A 24,128-nucleotide genomic window follows, 5' to 3' on the forward strand; every position below is an offset into this window, starting at 1 on the left:
TTTTTTTCTTGTCATATTTTATCACTTATCATACGATTTTATATTTTTCTTTGAAAGATATGTGATTTTCCTATTTTTAAAAGGTGTCATATCAAACCGAGGCTTAAATTTAATTGTGATTTTTTATTTTTTAAAATTTGTACTTTTTATTCCTTTATTTTAAAATAAAAATATTTAGTTTTAATATTTTTTAAAATTTTTAATTTTTATCTTCCTATTTTAAAAGAAAGATATTTAATTTTTTAATTTTGTATAATTTGCATACTTTCAAAATATTAATCGATAAGAAATTAAAATTATATGACTCCAATTTCATGCATGAAAAGATATTATTTGTTAAATTTGTTATAGTCAATATTAATTCTCAATACTTAACACAAATTTTATATTTTATTTTTGTTAGATTTTAACTTCTCGTAAGACCAAACAACATATTATCAATTATGTTACAAGACAATTGATTATGTTATGTTCTAACATATATAGTTGATTATGGTTTGAACTTTAGAGCATTGAAAGTTAATAATGATTTTAAAAACCCATGTAAAATCAAATTTTTGCATTTAAATTTTAATATTTCAGATATTAATTTATTATTGTCTAACATTTTTAAGAATCAAAATCCATATTTGACCAATTGCCCTTATTTCTTGCCTTCTTTCCCCACACAAAATCCCACTCCCCTTTTCTTACTTTGTCCTTTCTCTTCCGCGGCATCAAACACACTGTAATTAGTTATCTTTCATGTAGGCTGAAATAGTCAAATCACCCACTTGACACGTGGCTTGTTTCTTAAATCTTAACCTTTAAGAAATGTTTTTGGCCAAAAATAGAAAACAGGGAGATACGTGTCTAACGCGGTGTCTTGTCTTTCTTTCAATATATATAGTAATAGTAATGAAAGTGAGAAATAATAGATTTCAGAACCAATGAAAGAATCAATGTCATTTGGACGAGCACAAGTCAGTCCAAGTACTAAGTTATTTTACTTTTGCGTCAATGGATTGAATTAGATCGAATTATTTGTTGACTAAATTTAAATATGTTATGGATTTATTTTTAGGTTTGAGTTTGATTTTTGTAAAAGTCTATTAGTTTTGGTAACTCATTTAAAAGTTTATATAATGTTCAAAAGTGTAAAAAATATTATTTTTTAAATAAAATCAAATATTTTCATTAAAAATAAAAGATAATTTTAAATTGTAAGATATGAATAAAATTTATTTATAAATATTACATGAGACATATTAAAAAAGTATTTTAGGTCTCACTAAAAGAAAAAAGAGTTTATATTCTTGTTTCTTATATATACTTATATCAACTAACCTATTTTAAATATTGACTAAAATGATTTGAATCATCAAATTATTAAAATAATTTTGTAATTTAAATAAAATAATTGTAATGTCATATATCATATTAATAATATTTTTATTATAAAATATTATTACTAAATAGATCAGTGACTTAATAGATTTTTCTTAAGGCCTATGATCACATTAGTCTATAGTCTGACCTATTTAATTGAATAAGTTATTTAAAAAGTTTAAACTTAACATTTTTGTTAAATAAGTTGGGACAGACCAAACTTTAACACAGACCGAATCATAGACTTTCAATGGATAATCTCTACTACTTTCATTCCTACCCACAAGAAATCATCCCTGAATTTCCCTAAACATAATCAATTATGATCGTGATTCATGAATCCCAAGTATCCAACATTAACCCTTAAATTATGAGAAATCAATAAGTAGTATTGCTTAAAATTCAATCATCTAGGCCCAAATGTAATACTTATTGTTGCACCAAAGAAAAAGAAAAAATGTACCAAAAAAATATATTTATTGAAAAAATTCAAGTCTTACATCGACTCGAGATAATAATAAGATAGAGTATATAAGTAAAGAGTAATCATCATTTTTCTAGCCAGTTTTGTATAATTGTTAAACTCAAATCCAAATTGTAAAAAAAATTTACCTACATAATTTTTTTCTTCTAAAAGTGTTTGAATATCAATTTAGTCATTCAATATCTAAAAAGATGATTAAACTATTTTACATACTCATCTAATCACAAAAATTATCGGTTAGATCAAATTGATCATTCCATTAATTTATCACAATAAAGCGATCAACTTAATAACATGTGCCAAAAAGTAAGTAATAAATGTAAGAAGGTTTTTAGTATATATTTTTGTTGCAATAAATTTAAGTGAATAGTTGTTTTAATAATAAAGGGGCATATAAATGCAATAAAACCTTTAAACAATAAAGTAATATAGGCTCTAGTGTTTTACTAAGAGGGTGAAGTTCAATTGATTAAACAAAATGCGTGAACTGTTATAAATTTTTTGATGCTTGACTTCAATTTTTACGGATAAAAGAAAGTAATGTAGGCGCTCTGAAAAAACATTTTACCTTGAGGAATTTTTGGGGGATTTTGGCAAAGGATATTGGTATAGTTGCGCATGTGAAGAACCTTAGGCAATACTTAACAAGTAGGTTTTCAAACATTTGGGCCTTATCACTGTTAGACTCCATGACTTACAAAAAGGATTTAGATCTAGTTATTAATAACAATCAACAGTTAAAATTATCATAGTTTGCTATAAATGTACATATATTTTATGATTTTTATCGTAATAACAACAATTGATTTTCTAAATAACAGTTATAACTTCACTCTGTCCTGTAAAGTACAACCATACTTTACAAGAATTAAAACCAAACGGAGAATTATTAGCTACAATTATAAGGCTGTTGCTCTCATATGCACTGGTACTTCTGAATTTTTAATAAGAATATATAGAAGTTAAAACTTAACAGAGATAAAATATCCAAATCTCATTCGAGTTTAGATATATCTCATCGAATTCTATGTTGAATGATCAATTCAAATAAAGGCTCATTTACCCTAGTTCTACAAAAAAAAACACAAGGCAAACTGCTAACATGCTGGTATGCTTCTTAAATGTATGCTGGTCTCCCCAGAATCTTGTACAAGTTGAGAGTAGTGCGTTACTACTGAATCCCATAATGAGGAGAATCAAAGCCTAAAAATCAATTGCAGCCAAGCAAGTAAAAGGATTAAGTAACAAATTAACAATATCTCTAGAAATTGCCAATGGATGCTTCTCCAATTGCAGAATCCCAAAATTCGCATTGTCATGCAACAGAAGTAAACGAATATCATCTCTAAAATTCATCAGATATCCTTAAACTGTGCCTTCATACCCACATAAAGTCACAGTTAAAGAAGCAACATTTATTATGATAAAAAATTTAATTCCATTTGACAAAAGCAATGTAAATAGTAGAAATTCATGCTCTGCTCCAGAGAAAAAATTTCTGGAAGATTTTGAGCCTGTGAAGACTCTGAGGAGAAGTATCACAAATTAACATGTGTTTGAATCTACTAATTGATGCAAACTCAGGTATCTATCACTAACATGGACATAATGACCCTTGTAAAATCTACAGAATCGGGCCATGAGTTCTCCGGAAAATATCCTAGACGATATGTTAGTCACAAAAAGGTTGTTGGAAAGAGCCAGAAAGTAGGTGGTTTGGCAATTCAATATGCAATTTTCTTGGAGTTCTTCCTCGTCACGTCGTTCCTCAATCGTGCTGGTAAAAGCATATCAGGCTATGAAAAGGACAGAGGAGGGCCCATATGAAAGCCATTTACATTAACATGTCAACTAGCTTCACAGATACTTATTCTCAAATCTCAACTCTCAACTCTCAACCATTAAAAGGCTTCAAATAATAGAAAATAATATAATTAGACAAGTAATAATGTCAGAGTTCCTCAAATTTTCTGCCCGCATAGTTGCATACTGAGACCTGAAATTTGTCTCCCCTCCATCAGGCTGCTATAAATCTTGATTACAAGAACAAAGGGAAGTGAAGAGAAAAGTTTACCATACTGAAAACGACTGGAGCCACTGAGAATTATTTAGCTGCCAGTCACCAAAAGATGAAGCACACATATCTGCATTCTCGAGAAGTTTAACTCCATGGCATAAAATTCTTGTCAATTCAAATAATCTTGATTATTATCGGTTTTCTTATCACTGGAAGGACCAGTGGCAGAGAATTGACTCTCCTCTTTAAGATAGTCCCCAGACAACCAAGATCAATTTACCAAAAATCTCCACAAGAACAAACTCCGTCTTTGAAATGGTGTAAACGATTTGTGTCCCTTACATAAATTTCTCTTCCTTCCAATCTGCTTATTACTTTAATCACAGCATGGCAGTCATCACAGATTCTCAGGTTCTTAATCACTTGAAGAGGTTGTCCTGGACTTGTGTTGAGTAGTCCTAATACTACTGCCAACTTCTCACTGTGCCCACACAATATCTGCTCCTTATCATGTTCCTCCACATCTTGCCACACAAAGTTAGACTTAGGGAGGTAACCAGACTTTTTCATCTCCATATTCAATTTATCCAACTTCTCCAAAATATCTTTCATTTGTGGATGTGATTGGTCACCAGCAAGAAGCATGTGTATTTTGTGTCCAACTTCAATCCAACTATAGCCTGGGTTTTTCCTCAATCCCTTACTTTTCATCACTTCACGTATTCTATTTTCTTCATCCCACAAGCCCTTTGAAGCATAGATATTGGACAGAATAATATAGTTCCCAGGGTTGGTTGGTTCTAACAGGAAAAGCTTCTCTGCAGTAATCTCGCCTAAACTCAAATTATTGTGAACTCTGCAAGAACTTAGCAAGGCTCCCCGTACACATGCATCGGGTTCAAATGGCATTTCCTTAATGATAGAGTAAGCCTCTTCAAGTTTTCCAACACGGCTGAGAAGTGTCACCATGCAAGCATAATGTTCCATTTTAGGCTCAAAGCCATGTTCTTCGGACATACTATTATAATAGCGCCACCCTTCTTCTGTCAGGCCATTTTGCGCGCATGCTGATAAAACACATGTGAATGTAACCAAATTAGGCTTCTGGCCACTCTGCAGCATCATATGAAACATTTCCATGGTTTCCTTAGCCTTCCCGTGCATTGCATACCCACTCATAACAGCATTCCATGAAACCAAATTCGGGGCCGACATCTTATCAAAACAACACCGGGACAACTGAATTCTCCCACACTTGGCATACATGTCTATCAATGCACTACCTACATATACATCATCAAAAATCCCCCTTCTGAGAGAAAAGCAATGAATTTCCTTCCCGTGCATCAACGCCGAAATATTCCCACAAGCAGGAATCAAGCTCGGGATTGTCACAGCATTAGGCTCCACCCCATCAGCCTGCATATCTCTAAAAAGCTCCAAAGCCTCCAAATCCTTCCCGTTTTGCGAACAGCTAGCAATTATCGACGTCCACGTCACAACATTCAACTCCATTTTCCGGTCCTTAAACTTGTTAAACACCTCCAACGCGGCATCAACCATACCATTCCGCGACAACCCAGTAAGAAAAGCATTCAACGACCCAATTTCCATTTCCTCCACCTCATCAAACACCCGACTCATCTCCTTGACACAGCCACATTTCCCATACATATCAAGCATGGCACTAACCACAAACTTGTCACACCCCAACCCCTGCTTGATCACATAACCATGAACCTGAGCCCCCACGACCGCATCCTCCAAGCACCCCACAGAAGGAAGCACACACGAAACAGTACTCCCGTCAGGCCAAAACCCATCCACCAACATCATCCGAAACATCCCCAGCGCCACATCGTACAACCCGTTGTTCCCAAACCCAGCAAGCATGCCATTCCACGATACCAAATTGGGCGCCATCCCACCACTCCGCATCTCCCCAAAAAACTCCTTGGCCTCGTCCACGAGGCCGAGGCGCGAGTAGCCGGCAACCATGGCACTCCAGACAACCACATCCCTCTCAGGCATCATATCAAACAGTTTCCGGGCATCCCGGATTCGGTCGCATTTGAGGTACATGTGGATCAAGGAGGAGGGACAATGGAGTCAGCGATGAAGCCGGAAGCGGCGGCGAAGGCGTGGAGCTGTTGGCCAGAGTTGAGGGCGCGGAGGGAGGCGCAGGACACGATGGGGGGAGGGGAGGAGGAAGGCGTCGGGGGTGGAGGTGGGAGAAGGCGGTGAGGACGTGGGGGAAGTGTTGGGAGAGAGCGAAGGAGAAGAGGGTGGGGTTGGGAAGGTGGGAGGAGAGGGTGAGGGAGAGTGAGAGAGCGTTGGCGTAGAAAGAGAGAAGGCTGGTGGTGAGGTGGGTGTCCGAGAACATGTTCAGTTTCAGGATGAGTGCGTGGCCTTGCCTCGCCTGCGACAAAGACTCACCAAACCACAATCACAAGGACTTGCAATCAAGTATTATAAAGCACAGCCAGAAACTTCACTTTTTCTAGGTGCTCACTTGTCACCACGTCGGTCCTTTTGTTATCTACGTGTTGTGAGATTTCTCATCATGCTTACTTATTAAAAACAATTTAATTAAATTTTGCTAATAAAATTAAAAGTAGAACATGTAATAAATTATGTAACGTAATAAGCAAGAGCTAGATGAAAATACAATGTAAGTATCAATATCAATATGGTACCAAAGTGGCAAACACTGGACCACCCACAGTTATTAAAACGGTATAATTAAAGCAAGAAAAATATCTTACGGTACCATGATTGCATGGAATTTAATTAACCTTCTGGATTCTACCCAAAAAAAGATTAAAAAAATTATCATCTCCTAATATAATATAAGTGGTGACCCTGTTTCAAACTTAGATAATTGGCTCAGAAGAAAAAAAAGCATCCAAAAATGGTTCTCACATCCACTGCCACTCACCCAGATGAAAAAGACCAGAGCCTAAACTCTACTTTTGCTTCCAGATATGTGCGTGATCCTATTCCAAAGTACGTTCCTTTTTCTCAGAACTTCACACTTTGTTGTTGGTCCATTCTGTTGAAGAAAGCATAAAACAAATATATGAGTTGGTTTCTATTGAAACGAGGTTAATTTCTTTGTTTGTGATGAAAATGTTGAGAGCAGATTCAAGATGCCAGAGAAATCAATACCAAAGGATGCAGCTTTTCAGATAATAAACGATGAGTTGATGTTGGATGGTGCACCAAGGCTCAACTTGGCTTCGTTTGTGACCACTTGGATGGAGCCTGAGTGTGACAAGCTCATAATGGCTTCACTTAACAAAAACTATGTTGATATGGATGAGTATCCTGTCACCACTGAGCTCCAGGTCTGTCTGTGTGTCACTTCTCTCTCTTCCTTGAGTATTTTGGTGTCTTTATTATATCTGATTATGACATTTAGGTCCTTGAAGTTCGGTCTGTCAAAAAAGGTTTTTAAAAAGTAGTCTGTAACTGGAATTTTGGCAGCAACGTCAAGTTCAGGTCTTCATGACCACAATTGTAGCTGCATAGGCCGTATTTGTCTACAATTTTCTGCGATATCAAGGATGGGGAGAAGACTCTGACCGAAATTTAAAACCTTTGTTAAAATAAATAGAATTGTTTGAAATATGTTTTATTTTTTTAAGTTATTATAGTGGGAAAGTGTTTGACTATTCATTTGTTTAATTATGTTGGATTTTAGTTTGTTGTATGCCAAATATTTCTATTTTTTCCCCTTCCTTTGCCCCCCTAAAATTATCATTCTCCTCTCAAATTGCCTTTTGGATAAAAGGGATTTTTTCAAAGAAAATGTAGGGTATTAAGAAAAATAAAGTACTGCTGATTTTTCTGATACATATGAAAATTTAGTATATCTGATGGTAACTTCTTAGATCTTATGTTTTTTGTTGTCAGATGAAGATTCATAGTAGATTACTTTGTTTTAAGCAAAATCATTGCATACCTATGTTCTGTATCTGAAGTTCACTAGTAAATTTGAAGTCTGTAAAACTGATTATTTTCAGATGAAGTTTTTGAGACTGAAAGATTGATTAGTTTCATATTGTTAAATTCTGCAGAACCGTTGTGTTAATATAATAGCAAATCTATTCCATGCTCCTATAAGTGAAGAGGAGACTGCAGTAGGTGTGGGAACTGTGGGGTCATCAGAGGCAATAATGTTGGCAGGTCTTGCTTTTAAAAGGAAATGGCAGACAAAGAGAAAAGCAGAAGGCAAACCATATGATAAGCCCAATATAGTTACTGGGGCTAATGTGCAGGTGGGTCTCAAATTGTGTTTGATGCCATGTAGTTTCAAACAACTTTTAATTTGTGTTACGTGCATGATCATATAATGGGAAATAGGTACATGTAATCTAGTATGTTTACTTTGAAATATAGTAGAAGTGTAGAACCAAAGTGCTTTAGTGATTAATGTGGCACAATATAGTTAAGAATTCTCTCAATAACCCTTTGTACTGCTTACGGAATTCACCGAACCACATGCTGCATACTGGTTCTCTTTGAGAAAGTCCTATAATAATAACATTTTTTTTATCGTCAAATGTTTATTGTTAGTTTGTTAGTTTTTGTTAGCAGAAGGAATTGAACCTGTGACCATTCTCTCCTTCCATTCTTTCTTAACCACCCAACCAACCTTTTATCTCTTCCTATAATAATAATGTAAAAAGTGACGAATTGCGTAGCCATACCAAGTATTTGGTAACTATGTGCCAGACTTTGGGGCCTTTAGACCTCAATGTTTGATGTTCGTTGCAGGTTTGTTGGGAAAAATTTGCAAGGTACTTTGAGGTAGAGCTCAAGGAAGTGAAACTCAAAGAGGGATACTATGTGATGGACCCTGCGAAAGCTGTTGAAATGGTAGATGAGAACACCATCTGTGTTGCAGCCATTTTGGGATCAACTATGACTGGAGAGTTTGAGGATGTGAAGCTTCTCAATGAACTTCTCACTGAAAAGAACAAGGAGACAGGTTGGGATACCCCAATTCATGTAGATGCTGCCAGTGGGGGGTTTATTGCCCCATTTCTATATCCTGATTTAGAGTGGGACTTCCGTTTGCCGTTGGTGAAAAGCATCAATGTTAGTGGCCACAAGTATGGTCTTGTCTACCCTGGTGTTGGTTGGGTTGTCTGGAGGAGCAAAGATGACTTGCCAGATGAACTTGTTTTTCACATAAATTATCTTGGATCTGATCAGCCCACTTTCACATTGAATTTCTCCAAAGGTAACAAATATATGACTTGATACATGTGTTTGATTTTTTTTATGCAATTAATATCTTTGTATATATATGCTGTTTAGGCGGTTTGTATATGTCTCACTTTTTTTTTATCGGCAAATGTTAATTATTAATTTTTAGTATTTTTGTTAGCAGAGGAATCCAATCCTCGACTTTTCTCTTCCTCCCTTCTCCTTTTACCATCAAGTCAATCTTATAACTCCTTTGTATGTCTCATTGCCAAAGTATTTAGTTCAAAATGCAATTAATAGATGTTTTGAAGAATCTCTCTCTCGCTTTCTTTGTCTAAATGATAGAATCCATCAAAACCCTTTTTAAGTGAGCAGCAACTATCTTATTTCAGCTTAGAGTGCTATGTTATCTCTGATTCAATAATGCCTTGCTGTCTGAAAAAAATGATGTTTTATTGAGAACTTTAGATTGAGTTTGCCCTTTATAATTTTGAATCTGCTTAAGTCCTACCCCAAAATGTAGATTTTATGAGACCTCTGAATGTTATTGCTAAATTTCAAACAGATTTGTTTGAGTGCTGTTGTTTGCAAGCTATTTTTGGGAGGAAAACTTTGTTTCAAAACTTGTGTTCTTGTAAACAAAATCCTGTTCAACCCCATAGAATTTGTCTGCATCATACATGTGATAAAAAGGGTTGTGTGTATACATCTAATTCTTTAAATATGTTTATTAGATACTTGTAATAATAAGCATGGGGAAATCCATTAGTGTTATTTGGTTTCTATGGCAATCATATGAATGTTTTAGCATAATATTCTTTTTCTTTTGTCCTTCACATTTCTTTGTATTTCTGTTGACAGGATCTAGTCAAATTATAGCTCAATATTATCAATTGATTCGGCTTGGCTTTGAGGTAATCGTTTCACTTTTTTCTTTGTCGTATACTCATACAGAATTCACTTAATAATAGTTTTCAATTACGGCTGTATGATATATGGGATTTGGCTTACTAGATTAACTTGTTTAAAAATCAATAACATCGACTTCATGACAAGAATGATATTCACCAATCACCAAAGTTACAGCTATTAACATGAATGAAACCATTAGTTCAAATGGCCAAAACTTTGGCTAAACCAAAATCAATGTAACTTATATTAATATGCAGATGCATCAATTTTCTTGGTTGTTTCTCCCTGTTATCAAATCCCAATGAAGATATACAAGAAGAGAGTACTTGATTAGTTTCAAAATTCATCAGTGTCCACAAATTTGATTGATAAACCAAAATTTAGAAATAACAACTGCACGGTGAATGGTTTAGCGACATCCAAGGCAGAATTGCACACATATTTGCTTCATTGTGTAAACATTACGAATAATCATACACTTCATGTTAAATTGGTACCTTAGTGCCATTTTGTGCAATATTTATTTCCTCTTACACATTTGGTTATTCTTCTTGCTCTTATGAACACAAGGGTTACAAAAATATCATGGAAAATTGCTTGGAGAATGCAAGAGTTTTGAAGGAAGGAATTGAGAGAACAGGGCGGTTTAACATCATCTCAAAGGATATTGGCGTGCCACTTGTAGCCTTTTCCTTGAAAGACAGTAGCCAACACACGGTGTTTGAGATAGCAGACCATCTGAGAAAATTCGGGTGGATAGTTCCGGCCTATACAATGCCACCGGACGCGCAACACATAGCGGTCCTCCGGGTGGTGATCAGGGAGGATTTCAGCCGTGGCTTGGCCGAGAGACTTGCTGCTGACATAGAGAAGGTTGTGAAGCTCTTGGACACACTTCCTAGCCCCCTCACTACCAAAGTTGCTCATATCACAGCCATCACTAGTGAGACTAGTGAGAAGGTTAAGAGTGCAATAGAGACTCAGAAAGAGATTGCTTTGTACTGGAAGCGACTTGTGGATGGCAAGAGACTTGGAGCATGTTAGGCTTACCATATATTTTTGCCTTATGGCAACCTTGTTGTGAGTTAAGTTGGTGGTTTGTTATCTATGTGCATATATGTGAGTGTGTAATGGCTATGTAGCAATAAGCAATGGCAATGCATGACGGATTCTAGTAGTCATTGCTGTTCTTGCTTAAGAGAACATTTTCTCTTTTGTCTTTTTGAGGTGTTAGTTTGGTACTCCTGAGAAGGCACTATTATCATATAATATTATAATGCAAGTAAATTTTATTAAAGATGAAGGAAAAGAGAAGTGGAGGAAAAAAAACATTTTAAAGACTCAAGATTATAGTTGTGAATCAGTTTTATGTGTTACTAAAACTTTTCATCAGTATATAATAAAAACTGATATACATCTTAACCATAATCTTTTTACGAGAAGTTCTATTAGTTATGTTACAAAAATCTACTAAACCAAAATAGATTATATTATTTATTGAATTATCTTTTACGATAATAGTAGCTTATACCAAAAAAATTAAGAAAAAAATGTTTTTAAATTGTTGAAAATATAAGAAAAAGAATATTGCGTCATTTGTATAAAGAAATTCCATTGATCTTAGCAGTTCAACAAAAAATATATTTATATTTTTAAATATTATCATTAATTATTGATTAAGGTTTAAAAGACATGTGAGTTGTGCACAATAAAAAATAAAAAGAGAGAGTGTACATGAGAAATGTTAATTTAAAAGACCCACTCAAATATAGAGGTTATCAATTGCAATGTATGACTTTTTTTTAACTTTAAATTTTGAATCCATATTTAATGTAGGTTTTTTTAACCTGATTTATCAATGAGAGCAAACTTAGCCTATAAGTACTCACTAAAAGTCCCCAAAATTTATTTTTATAGGACTCAGTTTTATTTTAGAAACCTAATTGAATCCAAATATATTTTACTTGACTTATCACCCACAACTTGTATAGGTCGACCAACATTATGTCCAGTAACCTATTTATGTCACTTTAACTCAAATACATTTTTAGATCCTGAAAAAAAAAAAGAGAAGACTTTTAATACATAGTAAATAAATTAATCTGACAATAAATTAAAATTAAATTCATAAATAGATAGATAGACATAAATTATTAATTTTCTCAATCATAAAATAAAAATAAAAGCTCGATGTCACACATGAAATAAAAAATTCAAAATGATGGTGCAGGTCTATGGTTTTCCTTCGTCCCCTTTTCTTCGTCGAAACGAAGCAGCAGCATCCACCACAGTAAGCTCCTCTTTCTCTCTCCCTCTGTTTTCAACTCAATTCACAGAAAAATCCACACATACCCAGATATCAAAACTGCATCTTTCTTTCTGAACCCCTTTCTCACTCTTCCTTCGTTGCCTTCAATTTCAAAACCAAAAATAACGATGATGGGTATGTTTTATAGGTACATAATAAATTCTCTGAAAAACCCTTCCTTTTCATCACTCACCCACCATCATTGTCAGGTCTTCAGAAATAAAGTTCTGCAACAAATTGAAACCACACTTCAACATACAAGGTTTTCACCCTTTCATCACCTTGCTCATTGCCAAAGGCCTTCGTTATCTGATAACAAATCTTCCTGTGTGCACTTGATTCAATATTCGTTGCCCTTGAACTATTATTATATTGCTTGTCATGTTTCTAACCGCCATTATTGTTCAGAAACTGTTTCCATGAACAAAGATCTTAGTTGTAGTGAGAGTGGTGTTGTGGAGGGTAATGGTTTTGAAAGTGACGTTGATAAGGTGTATAGCATTGTGATGGATAATTTAGCTGGATTTAACAATATGGAGAATGCTCTTGGCCAATTGGGGATCCCTTTGTCCACCCCTTTGGTTACAGGGGGGTTGCATAGGCTTAGATATGATGAAAAAATTGCACTTAGGTTTTTCACTTGGGCTGGTCATCAAGAGGATTATTCACATGAACCTTGTGCTTATAATGATATGATGGACATCTTATCTAGTACTAGGTACAAGGTGAAACAGTTTCGGATTGTTTGTGATGTGTTGGAATATATGAAGAGGAATAACAGGACTATGGTTCCGGCTGAAGTTCTCTTGGTGATTTTGAGAAAGTATACTGAGAAGTATCTTACTCATATGCAGAAGTTTGCAAAGAAGAAGAGGATAAGGGTGAAGACGCAACTAGAAATAAATGCATTTAACTTGCTGCTGGATGCTCTGTGCAAGTGTTGCTTGGTTGAGGATGCTGAAAGTCTATATAAGAAAATGAGGAAAACGGTCAAGCCTAATGCGGAGACGTATAATATATTGGTTTTTGGGTGGTGTAGGGTTAGAAACCCGACTAGAGGGATGAAATTACTGGAAGAAATGATTGAACTGGGTCATAGGCCTGACAATTTCACGTACAACACTGCCATCGATACCTACTGCAAAACAGGTATGATAACAGAGGCTGTAGATCTTTTTGAGTTCATGAGGACAAAAGGTTCAACTATATCTTCCCCCACTGCCAAGACTTATGCAATTATAATTGTGGCTCTTGCCCAACATGATAGAATGGAAGATTGTTTTAAGCTTATAGGGCATATGATTAGCAGTGGCTGTCTTCCTGATGTTACAACATACAAGGAAATAATTGAGGGAATGTGTATGTGTGGAAAGATAGATGAAGCTTACAAGTTCTTGGAAGAGATGGGAAACAAAAGTTACCGACCAGATATTGTTACTTATAATTGTTTTCTCAAGGTCCTTTGTGACAATAAGAAGTCTGAGGATGCCCTTAAACTCTATGGAAGAATGATTGAATTGAATTGCATTCCTAGTGTCCAGACATACAATATGCTGATTTCAATGTTTTTTGAGATGGATGATCCTGATGGGGCATTTGAAACTTGGCAGGAAATTGACAACAGGGGTTGCAGACCGGACACTGACACATATTGTGTGATGATCGAGGGGCTATTTAACTGCAATAAAATGGAAGATGCTTGTTTTCTTTTGGAAGAAGTGATAAATGAGGGAGTAAAACTGCCATATAAAAAGTTCGACTCCTTTTTGATGCAACTGTCAGTGATTGGCGATCTCCAGGCCATTCATAGGCTCTCAGAACATATGAAGAAATTCTATAATCATGGTATGGCAAGGCGTTTTGCACTAAGCCAGAAGCGTAAGAGCTTGAGTTTAAGAGGGAAATAATAGTGCTAGAAATTTCTCTGTCATTGTGCTATCTGTCAGAAAAATTTGAAGGGGCAGAATTAGGGGGTTCTTATCATGATAGGTCAGACAAATATTTTCTGGAAGCATGGCAGGTTTTAGTATTAACTATTTCAGATACTGCCTTCAAACTTGCCCTGCATTACATATTGAACTACTTCATGATGATAACTAGTTGCATCTTTGAACATGTTCTATTGGTCATGCCATTTGCTGCCAATAATTTTTGCATGAAAAAAATGTAAGTGTCGATTTTTTTTTATCCATCTAGAGAAACAATGGAAGCTGTCATGACATATTTTGATTGTGCGATGTTGGTTAGTTGATGCAGCCTAAAGGCGGGAAGATCCATGTATATATTTTATGGTTGCATCTGAGGACAGAGGTTGCGCAGATTTGCTTGATGGTAAAGTTTGTTATCTGGTCAAGAATTTGTTAATTACTTCAGCACCAAAGTAATACAATTTATAAGATTTTATCTTGCATTTTTTTTTTGGGGGGGGGGGCATAGTTTACTTTGACTTTTTCAAGTATCTTCACTTCAATAACGATACCATATACTTTTTCTCTTCAAAATTTTTGGAACCTTCTATATTTCTGTTTGCATAATGCATGTCCTCGTTTCTTTTTATGTTTCTTTCAGTTAGGAGGCTTGTTTGTTTTGTTGGAGATCCAGTTGTGGAAGGATGGGGTTTCTTAAAACATGTCAGGCCAGTGTCTTAATATATGATTAAGATCATTGTCTGTGAATGTTTTCTCTATTTTACAAACCATTCCACAAATGTATGCTTATATATTAGAATGTATTATGATTCATGTTTTAGCCTTAGTTGAAAGCTGATGTTTATCCTGGGGATTTCTTTTTCCTCAGCTAGGCAAAGATTTCAAAGTATTCATGTCAGGTAATAATGGTTCCAGTTTGGCTACATTGAGTCCACCATTGCTAAGCTGTGAGCTAAATCAATTACTATGTAAACTATCTTGTCTTGTGAAAAGAGATACAGAAAGACCAATAAGGATATTGAAGGAAAATATTAAAAATAATAATATTTTTGAGAATTTGTTTTTTTTAATAGAGCACAATCGCATCGTGTGATCCTTGTAGCCAATATCACCTAGTAGAATGAGGTCATTATTGGTGTTGACAAGCATTACATATTTGGAGATAATTAAAAAGAAACATTTTTCAGTTAATTTTTTCTTATTTATCCCTGAATTAGATAATTTAAATACAAATTTAATTACTACAATTAATTTCATAGTATTTTCTTAAATAAATTTACTATGGAAATTCAATTATTTTAGACAATATAAACAAAACAGATGATTTTAAAATCACATTTTTATAATATAAAACTAATTTTACTTTATTAAAATAATCTCTAATTTAAACATTTAATTCCTATAAACAAAACGAGTCTAACTTTATTCAGTACGAACCAAGCTAGTCTATTCGAGTTAATTTTATTTTAGCTAAGTGGCCTTTAATTAAGCTTATAAAACATATTCAAACTAAGAAAGTAATTAAAGAAAGTGAAATGTTGACAAGTATATTACCAAATAAAAACAAAAAAAAAATAGAAATGTTCATAAGTATCCAATATATTTTCCATTGGTTAAAATATAATTATAATTTTTTGGAACAAAAAATATTATCTGGATTTATATAGGTAAAAATAGGTTAAGTCAAATAAGATTTTGATTTTTTTATGTCTAGCCTAATCTAAGATTGATATAGGCATTGTTAAAGGCATTTAGGTTAATTATGTTATAAAATAATTAATGTCATTATATATAACACTAAAATTTATAATGTATATTTAATGCACATGTAAATTTACATAATAAATTTTATGACAATTAATTTTGTTCTATTATATTTAATGTACCAAAATTAATTATCACAAAATTTATTATGTAAATTTGCTAGGGTAATTTTGAAAATAACAAAAAATGTTGGATGCAGGAAATCATATAATGGGCTCAAGGGGATGAGCACTTTGGGCTACTACTATTCCCATTTCATAATTTTCTAAGTTCACTCCCACGTTTCCTTGTCATTTTTCTCTCAAAATTACTATTAACCGAAGCACATTTATGTTCACAAATCACAACACAATGGAAATATGTTTCAAATTTTTTTTGTAGGGGTGTGCCAAAGCAATACAAAACATACACACGTTTTTGTTTCATATTGGTTCACAACACAAAATGGAAATACAAAGAAAAACACATTTCAATTTTGAATCGTGTTGCAAATACAACAAAAAAAAAAATCTTTTGTTTTAAGTTAATTTGCATCATATGTTGTCAACTAAGCTAGATTGTTTGGGTATCCTACCTGATTTGGTACCTACTCTTACATCTCTATATATATAGTAAGGATTTCTTCCATTATCTTAGGTTGGGCCAACAATTGTGCTCTTTCTATTTCAGAAGGATGAGTAGAGAAATAGTTCCAACCAAACATTTTGTCAAGCTTCTCCCACAATATGTCTGAGATTCTGTCAAGCTTTTTCTCCCACAATATGACTGAGATTCTGTCTTCCTCCTCCAACAATTTCCCATGCTCCTCCCACATTTCGACTGCCACCCGGGGATCATAGCCGGCTGATGCCATCAACATCAATCCAATGTAATCAGCTTCTTTTTCAACCTAAATTTGTGAATAAATTGGGTTGTTACAAAAGTTGTAGCCCAAAAAATCATAAATTAAAGATACATCACCATTATTAACCCCTCTCCTTTCCATCCCAATGTTTTCTTTCATTTCAAACGAAGTGTTAATGACATGTAACAAACATTAATTACCTTAGAGTTTTTTTCTTCTTTATCTCAAAGGTTCTACAATGATGAGTACTAAGTTATGTGACACCTAGTGGGATAAGGCTTTGTTGTTGTTGTTGTAATATTGGAAATACCCTTTTAGATGCAAGATGAAACTAGTTTTTGTGTTTGTTATCTTATACACCTTTTGTCTTTATGCCTAACCTGTGATGGAGTGATGCTACCTGCACAAAATCACAAGTAGCTGCATGATTTTAATAGGGAAATATCTAAGTAGTCCTGTTTGAATTCAGAGAGAACCACTTGTGTATTTGTAGGCTTAGTTTTGCATAGAGCTGTATACATCATTTGATGGTATATGATATGCTTGCAAGGAGGGAGGTATGGTTTCTTTAGTTAATCTCTTGGAGAAAAAATAAACTAATAAATATGAGATAAGAAAGCCATGGTTTATAACTTCAGTGTTTATGGAATTAAAATTCATCGTGTTTAGAAAAACAGAATTTCACACATAAATGTCATTAAACATCAAAAAATAAAAGTTAATAGTTTTTGTACTTGAAAATTTACATGAATGTGTGATAATATTAATATTAATTGGACTGTCAGTAGGCTTTGTTTTTGTATTGCTTCTGTTGACTGTTTTGCTAGTTTGTAATTTAAATCGTATAATATAACTTGTAAGGTAGTATGGAGCAATTTTTTACCTACAGAATAAATTATGCGTCGAGAAAAATTGACCTTACCTGTTGGCTGTTGCCAACTTTTAAGGTTTTACCTTGCTGTTTTGGAAGTGCCAATTTTCTCCCCTATATGTTATTTTTAACCAATATTTTCCTTTGAATATACATGCCTTGTGAAGAAGAATTGTTTCAAGTTTCAACATGCTTGCCTATTGATGACTTGAAGGTTGCTAATAGCAAAGGAATGAACAACTTTAACTTCCGTTTTCGAATGCTTTCTTGCATTCTTGAACCTATATATAAAGGCTTGTGTCTTGATTATTTTTTCTGAAGTTCTTGGACTTGTTGAAGTTGATTTAATATCGACAATTAGGTACATTTGTTCTTCTGACATTTTCACTATGATATCTGCATAATTGGTGTGTCTTTTTTTTCCTACAAGTCTTAATATGTGGATTTCCTCCATTGGAGGATAGAGATAAGTCACTTGAATTCCTTTCAGGGCATGACTTTTTGGATGGTGGTATTTTTACCAAAGAGGAAACTGCAACCTTACTTTGCCCTTCCTTGTATTCAGCTGGCACATATTTAACTAAGGGGGTCTAGCTCAGTTGGTGAGCAGGGTGTATGAGTGCTATAAACCACCTGGAACCATATTCAATTCTTACTCATAAAAAAAAAAACCTGACACGTTTATTTTTGTTACAAAACCTTAAATTTTTTTGGTATCATACTCCAAGGAAATATATTTTTCCTATACCTTTGCAATAGATCAGACTAAGAGAGATGGAGAAAGGAACAGTCAATGACATGTTTGTTATACTTGCTGATATTTGGCTAGACAATGAAGAGGTAATTTGCAATGTTGATTTGTTTCTCTTCCTTCCTTTACTCTAGCACCTTGTCGTAGCTTGATATAATTTCAATGCTGTTTTTTTTTTTTTTTTTCTGTTGAGAAGGCTTTGAGAAAACTAGAGACTGTTCTGGATGATTTTGAGAGTGTGGAAGTGGTACCTTCATTATTTGTTTTCATGGGAAACTTCTCTTCTAAGCCATGTAACCGTTCATTTCATTCTAATTCGAGCCTCAGGTGAATTCGACTTACGATATGTTTGTATTTCATTTATTAACAGTGATGACTATAAGTCTGAAACTAGGACAGCATTGCTGGTATTAGACCACATTATTTGATGTGTCATGTGTCATGATTAGTATAACTACTAGTTCTAACAACATTGCCATTAAGAAGAGATATTTTATTATTGTGTTAAAAGGTAAAAAATTATCAAAAACCTTAATATGCAGAATGTAGTTTGGTAAGCTAGGTGAAATGATTGCTTCCCATCCACGGCTAAAAGAGCACAGTAAGCTTCTGATTATTCCAGGTCCTGATGATGCAGGTATTGACATTGTTAATAAATTAATTACCCCGCGCCTCCTAATTTTTTTTCCAGGTCCTTCGACAGCTCTTCCTAGGTGTGCTCTTCCAAATTATTTAACTGAGGAGCTCCAAAAGCACATCCCTCATGCCATATTTTCAAGCAACCCCTTCAGGTTAACGTTACATTTTAAATAGGATTGTATGGAACATTTTTATCTAACTGCACATTTTGTGCTATATAGTTGCTATGGAAACTGATTCTTTTTACAATATATCATATCTGATTGGTTACAGGGTTAAATTCTATACACAAGAAATTGTATTTTTCCAGCACGATCTGCTGAATAGAATGTGACGCTCTTGTTTGGTGCCTCCGTCTACAGAAGAAACTGATGATCTTTTTCAGCATGTAATTTGTCCTCCTGTGTGTTTTATAATCTATTAACTTTAGATAACTTTTGTTTTTCAGAATCTAAAAACTCATGGTTTTTGAGTTCAAATTGCAGCTTGTTGCTACCATAACTCATCAAAGTCATCTCTGTCCACTCCCTCTAACAGTACAACCCAACATATGGAATTATGATCATTGCCTTTATCTTTATCCAACTCCTCACACGGTACTGCTTATATTTGATTTTTTTTTACTTTTGTTAAAGATATTTGAATCATATTAGGCATTATAATAAGCTGCATTGCATACTGACCATAAATTCCAAGTTTTTGGGCCAAGTGTCACAATAGAAGGGTGGCTGATGAAATTGATATGCATTGCTTGAATGGTTGAATCTCTAAACTCATTTCTTTTTCTTCTTAATGGAAGTAAATAGATCAGAGTAGGCAAATTCAGCATATCTTTGAGTCACTACATTTTCTAACTTTTTGAACAGTTGAACTTTGTATTTTGAGAAAGGAAAACCAAAAAAGGCCCTAATGTTAAATAACAATTTCTTATATCCGCTTTCTACTCTATTTGGTATTTTACATCTCAAGACCTTGAAATAATTTTTAATAAACCATGCAAGTGAGCTGTACAAATGACTGATGTAGTTTATTAGTATATTTTAGCTCTTAAAACCCAGAAAGAATGCTCTGACGCTGATTTCTTTGTCGTGGTCTTCTGATGCAGATAGTCTTGGGCGACAGAAGTCTGTGGAATGCATTCAAGAACACAGGAATCACTTACTTTAATACTAGTTCCTTCTCAATTGACAGCACATCTGTGGCATACTGTCCTTGCTCTCAGGAAGTTAAATTGTTAGGCTTGTAAACCGACCATAATATATGTTGGTCTGTCTCAGACATGCTATGCTGACTTCACTATTCTTTATATGATTTACTTACTCATAGGGATGCCAATGCCATAAAGCAAAAAATGTGTTTTTCAAATAGATACGATCAGTGATTATTGATTATTAACCACGGATTATATGATTTACTCATAGGGATGCCATATACCAAGGAAGGCATAACCATGATGACAGAATGACAGATTAATTTTCATCAACGTTATAACTATGCTTATAAAGTTAGAAAATGCAGTGACTCAAAGGATGAGTTGTTATTATGAAAAAATTTAACCACTGAAGGGAAACAAAAAATCAATCCCCAAAACATTGTTTTCTGTAAAAACATTAGGGCCTTTTTGGATTTTTTATTACTTTTTTTGTAAATAATTACAAAAAAATATTTTTATTTTATGATTTGAAAATATATATATATATATATATATATATATATATATATATAATAAAATTAGGATTTTTAGTGTTGTTATTTTCTATATGAATCTTTGAAAATAAAATTAAAGTAAGAAAGTATTTTTTTTGTAATTATTTTAAAAAAAAAGAAATAAAAATAGACATTAAAGAAATAAATATATGACTTTATTTGATAGCATAGAATAGAGATATCAATTTCTTAAATAAGTTTCAATATCTTGATTTTAGAAATTAGTCTTTGACTAAAAGATAGCTTAAGGAATTTTTTTTAATATATGACTTGTTATATGGATATTTACATTACCTTTTAATTAAGGTAATGAAAAATAATAATCATGCTACATTAATGCATATTTTCATTACCTTAATTAAAAGGTTCATGAACCTTTTCCTTAAATAAAACATGGACCTTACTGAGTAGACCTCTAAATTTGTTTCTAAAACATTATTGGTAATTTTCGAAATTATATAATTTTCACCTTAATTTTTACAAAATAAAAAATGTTAGTAATATTAGTCTTTAGAGTTTAGACGCCAAACATATTGTATGAAAAAAATTAAAATAATTAGGCATTAGTTTGTCCATCAAATTTCTCAAATTCAGACTGTTATAAATGATTTTACACCTGACAGTGGTGTAGATGTTAAATCTAAGAAAAATATTAAAAAATAAATTCCACATGTAAACCCAGATTTAATAATATTAAAAAAATCTGAGAATAATATTAAAATTTATTTCACTTCTTAATTCGAGATTTTATACAAGTTTATATAAGTTTTATTTGAAATTATCATAAGAAAAATTGACAGTAAATTAATTCATTTTCTATGCTTAGAATTATAAGTTTGAGTTCGACACCAATGCTTCCTTCGTTTCAAAATAAAGTTTTTTCGCAAAAATTATGATCAGTAATAAATAATTATAATAAATTGAGTGAAACAATTATATTAAATTATCTTTATTATTTATTCTCTGTCTTTTCATCACGTTTCTTTTTATTTAAAAAATTTGAAATTAAAAAAAAGCTTCATTGAAAATTTAAAACATCACTTAATATGATTTCTTCTTTGTGTGTTAAATTGTCACTTGTTTTGAAATGGAGTATTATTTCCTTGAACGGCCTACTCCCCGATACTTATATTTTAGCATTATTCATATGAATGCATTTAGAACATCTATATGCAATCTAATAGTGTTGCACTGATGCCAGTGTGATTACATTTTGTTTCTCTAGTTTTTAGCATTTTTGTTCCAGCAAGTGATGAAATGTTACAACAAGAGTGCAAATGTTGAAGCAAGATACATCAAAAGAGGATACCCAAACAACAAAATCCTAGTTAAATAGTAGCCAAACTAATTTTACTTGTTTGAGCATGCCTGATCAGTGCATTCCAGAACCACTGCCAGTGGTAAAATCAGTAGGCTTGCTAGAAGCCCATGAATAATCTTCAATAATCTCGTCCAACCATGAAACCTAACATGATCACCATCTAACCCAACCCTGGATTTTCATTTCACAAATGGCACCCCTGACCCAACTCTTGGGGCATATTCCTCATACCGTGTTCCTCCGAAAAACTGTCTCAAAAAGTATTCTTCATAAGGTACCGCTTAGCAAAAAAGCACCAGACAACAGCTGCAAAAGCAATAGTTGATATGGGATTGCAGAGCATTATTTGAGTGCCAACAGACCAAATGAGGAAACCACAGTACCATGGATGACGGATGTAACTATATATACCATGAGTAATCAACTGGTGTTGCTCCTCGTGATATATCTTTATAAGATGTGTGAAGGCTTTCCCTGCTGTTAAAATTCCCATCTTCCATATAATTTCCCCAATCACAACCAGTGCCAGACCCAAATCACTGATCACCAGTGTTCCTTTAGCTCAGGTACTAAAACAATCTCAATGATGTATTCCAGCAACGAGAAGACCATTGCCACAATATACTGTTAGATAATCAAAAGAGACTTTAGAGTTACATTTGATCTCCCATGAATGACAGCTGCTAGAAAGTATTCAGAACCGTGAAACAAGGCAATCCCAAGGAACATTTGAGATAACTGTCTGGAAGCGGTGTAGCTAAGGATTTCTGTCATTTTTGCTAAATGGAGTCAGTAAGTATGCCTTGTTTTGTAGTCTGGTTAGTCCTAATAAAATTTGATATGCCACAGAAAGACTTGGCCGGTGAAACTATCTGAGGTACAGGGGTCAGACCTGAAAAAGATGCTTTGTATTGTAAAATTAGTACCGGAAATTGTATTCCGTCACCAAGAAAATGCTTTATGTAGGACATCCTTAAAACAATGGATACACATAGATAAAAACAATTAAGTTTAATTCTCAAGCTTTCTCAAGCAATCAGTAACTTCAGAGCTTGTTTCGGATTAACATAATCACATTCTAATATGTCATGCATTACTGCAATGCAAAAATAAGATACAGGTTACAGGTTTAGAACACTGACATGGTGTTTGATTAGTGGAGGGCATTACCGCAATTATCCACAGCTTGACAAGCTAAATAAATTGTAACAAAGGCAACCAAACCTTATTCCACAAGGAAGGGTTGACTACACAAGATCAAACGACACCACAGGCTTCTATCAAAATCCAAATTTGCAGCATATGTCATGCATTGTTGCAAATCTCTACATAATAGCCAATCCCAATCACCCATAAAAGATAAGGGCTGCACTAGGCAGTGGACAACCAACTTAGAACTTTGTCAAATATTTATGATAAGCTAAATCTATTATATTGCAAATTTTAGTAGCTCTAATGTTCTACTTTTACCTCATTCTTTCAATGGTCAAAACATCTTTGCCTTGATGATAAAACAGGGTTATCTAAAACAGCTTTTAAAAATAAAATTACCCACAACACAAACAGTTAGAGTATAACCATGATGAAGCATAACATTAATTAACCAAAAATGCAGATGCCAATTACAAACACGATAACAGCAATTCCAATTAGGTGAATGAGTTCAAGAAATAATCAATTACACAATTACTTTACGGTGAATACCCCTTCCCAGCTCCGAGAATTATAGCTGATTGAAATTATAAATAAAAAGTATCAATCTAAGTGTCTAACAAAAAAAAGAAGAGGAAATAGAGAAAGAAGCTTCCAAATTACAGTACCAGATTTAATTCACCATTTCTGAAACAGCAACAATAAAGCAGAGTTTATACAGCAATAGGAACCAAAACACCTTACCGTATTGCGATTGTTCGAATCGCAACGTTGTGCTGAGATGATTGACGGTGGCGTGTGCGGAGAAATCGACGCAAAATGCGACACTCTGAAAAACCCTAACTAAT

At 33.7% G+C, this 24,128-nt stretch overlaps 2 protein-coding genes and 3 pseudogenes across 6 annotated transcripts; 3 read left to right on the forward strand and 2 right to left on the reverse strand.

Annotated features, from left to right (window-relative positions):
- Positions 1–3,293: 3,293 nt before the first annotated feature.
- Positions 3,294–6,434, reverse strand: LOC100810686 (pentatricopeptide repeat-containing protein At1g20230-like; annotated as a pseudogene).
- A 252-nt stretch (positions 6,435–6,686) lies between these two features.
- Positions 6,687–11,292, forward strand: LOC100796475 (glutamate decarboxylase). Its single transcript, XM_003534066.5, has 6 exons — positions 6,687–6,875; positions 7,012–7,216; positions 7,949–8,149; positions 8,649–9,117; positions 9,945–9,997; positions 10,566–11,292. Exons 1-6 carry the CDS (start codon positions 6,781–6,783, stop codon positions 11,037–11,039), a joined length of 1,497 nt encoding a protein of 498 aa, XP_003534114.1. The 5' UTR covers positions 6,687–6,780; the 3' UTR covers positions 11,040–11,292.
- Positions 11,293–12,209: 917 nt separating this feature from the next.
- On the forward strand, positions 12,210–18,302 carry LOC100797006 (pentatricopeptide repeat-containing protein At1g73400, mitochondrial). 5 transcript variants are annotated; one of them, XR_001382767.3, is made up of 4 exons: positions 12,210–12,285; positions 12,452–14,469; positions 14,551–14,634; positions 14,872–15,255. XR_001382767.3 is itself a non-coding variant. In XM_014762216.3 (2 exons), exons 1-2 carry the CDS (start codon positions 12,230–12,232, stop codon positions 14,208–14,210), a joined length of 1,815 nt encoding a protein of 604 aa, XP_014617702.1. In that variant the 5' UTR covers positions 12,210–12,229; the 3' UTR covers positions 14,211–15,255. The 5 variants fall into 5 exon arrangements, 1 of the variants encoding a protein (XP_014617702.1); XR_001382768.3 differs by having other exon boundaries at positions 14,560–14,634; XR_005886381.1 differs by lacking the exon at positions 14,872–15,255 and adding an exon at positions 16,665–18,302 and having other exon boundaries at positions 12,452–14,634.
- LOC100811226 (DNA polymerase epsilon subunit B-like) lies at positions 17,865–20,495 on the forward strand (annotated as a pseudogene).
- A 1,812-nt stretch (positions 20,496–22,307) lies between these two features.
- Positions 22,308–24,128, reverse strand: LOC100797546 (protein-S-isoprenylcysteine O-methyltransferase A-like; annotated as a pseudogene).

Source organism: Glycine max, chromosome 9 (genome assembly GCF_000004515.6).
Source record: "Glycine max cultivar Williams 82 chromosome 9, Glycine_max_v4.0, whole genome shotgun sequence".
NCBI classification, from domain to species: domain Eukaryota; kingdom Viridiplantae; phylum Streptophyta; class Magnoliopsida; order Fabales; family Fabaceae; genus Glycine; species Glycine max.

Excerpts from the sequence above, each read along its gene's own strand:
- LOC100797006 (XM_014762216.3), top strand. The coding sequence starts at position 12,230 with ATGGTTTTCCTTCGTCCCCTTTTCTTCGTCGAAACGAAGCAGCAGCAT. Across the intron at positions 12,286-12,451 it reads AAGCAGCAGCATCCACCACA|GTACATAATAAATTCTCTGA; the intron begins GTAAGCTCCTCT and ends TATGTTTTATAG.
- LOC100796475 (XM_003534066.5), top strand. The coding sequence starts at position 6,781 with ATGGTTCTCACATCCACTGCCACTCACCCAGATGAAAAAGACCAGAGC. Across the intron at positions 9,118-9,944 it reads CACATTGAATTTCTCCAAAG|GATCTAGTCAAATTATAGCT; the intron begins GTAACAAATATA and ends TTCTGTTGACAG. Across the intron at positions 9,998-10,565 it reads TGATTCGGCTTGGCTTTGAG|GGTTACAAAAATATCATGGA; the intron begins GTAATCGTTTCA and ends TATGAACACAAG.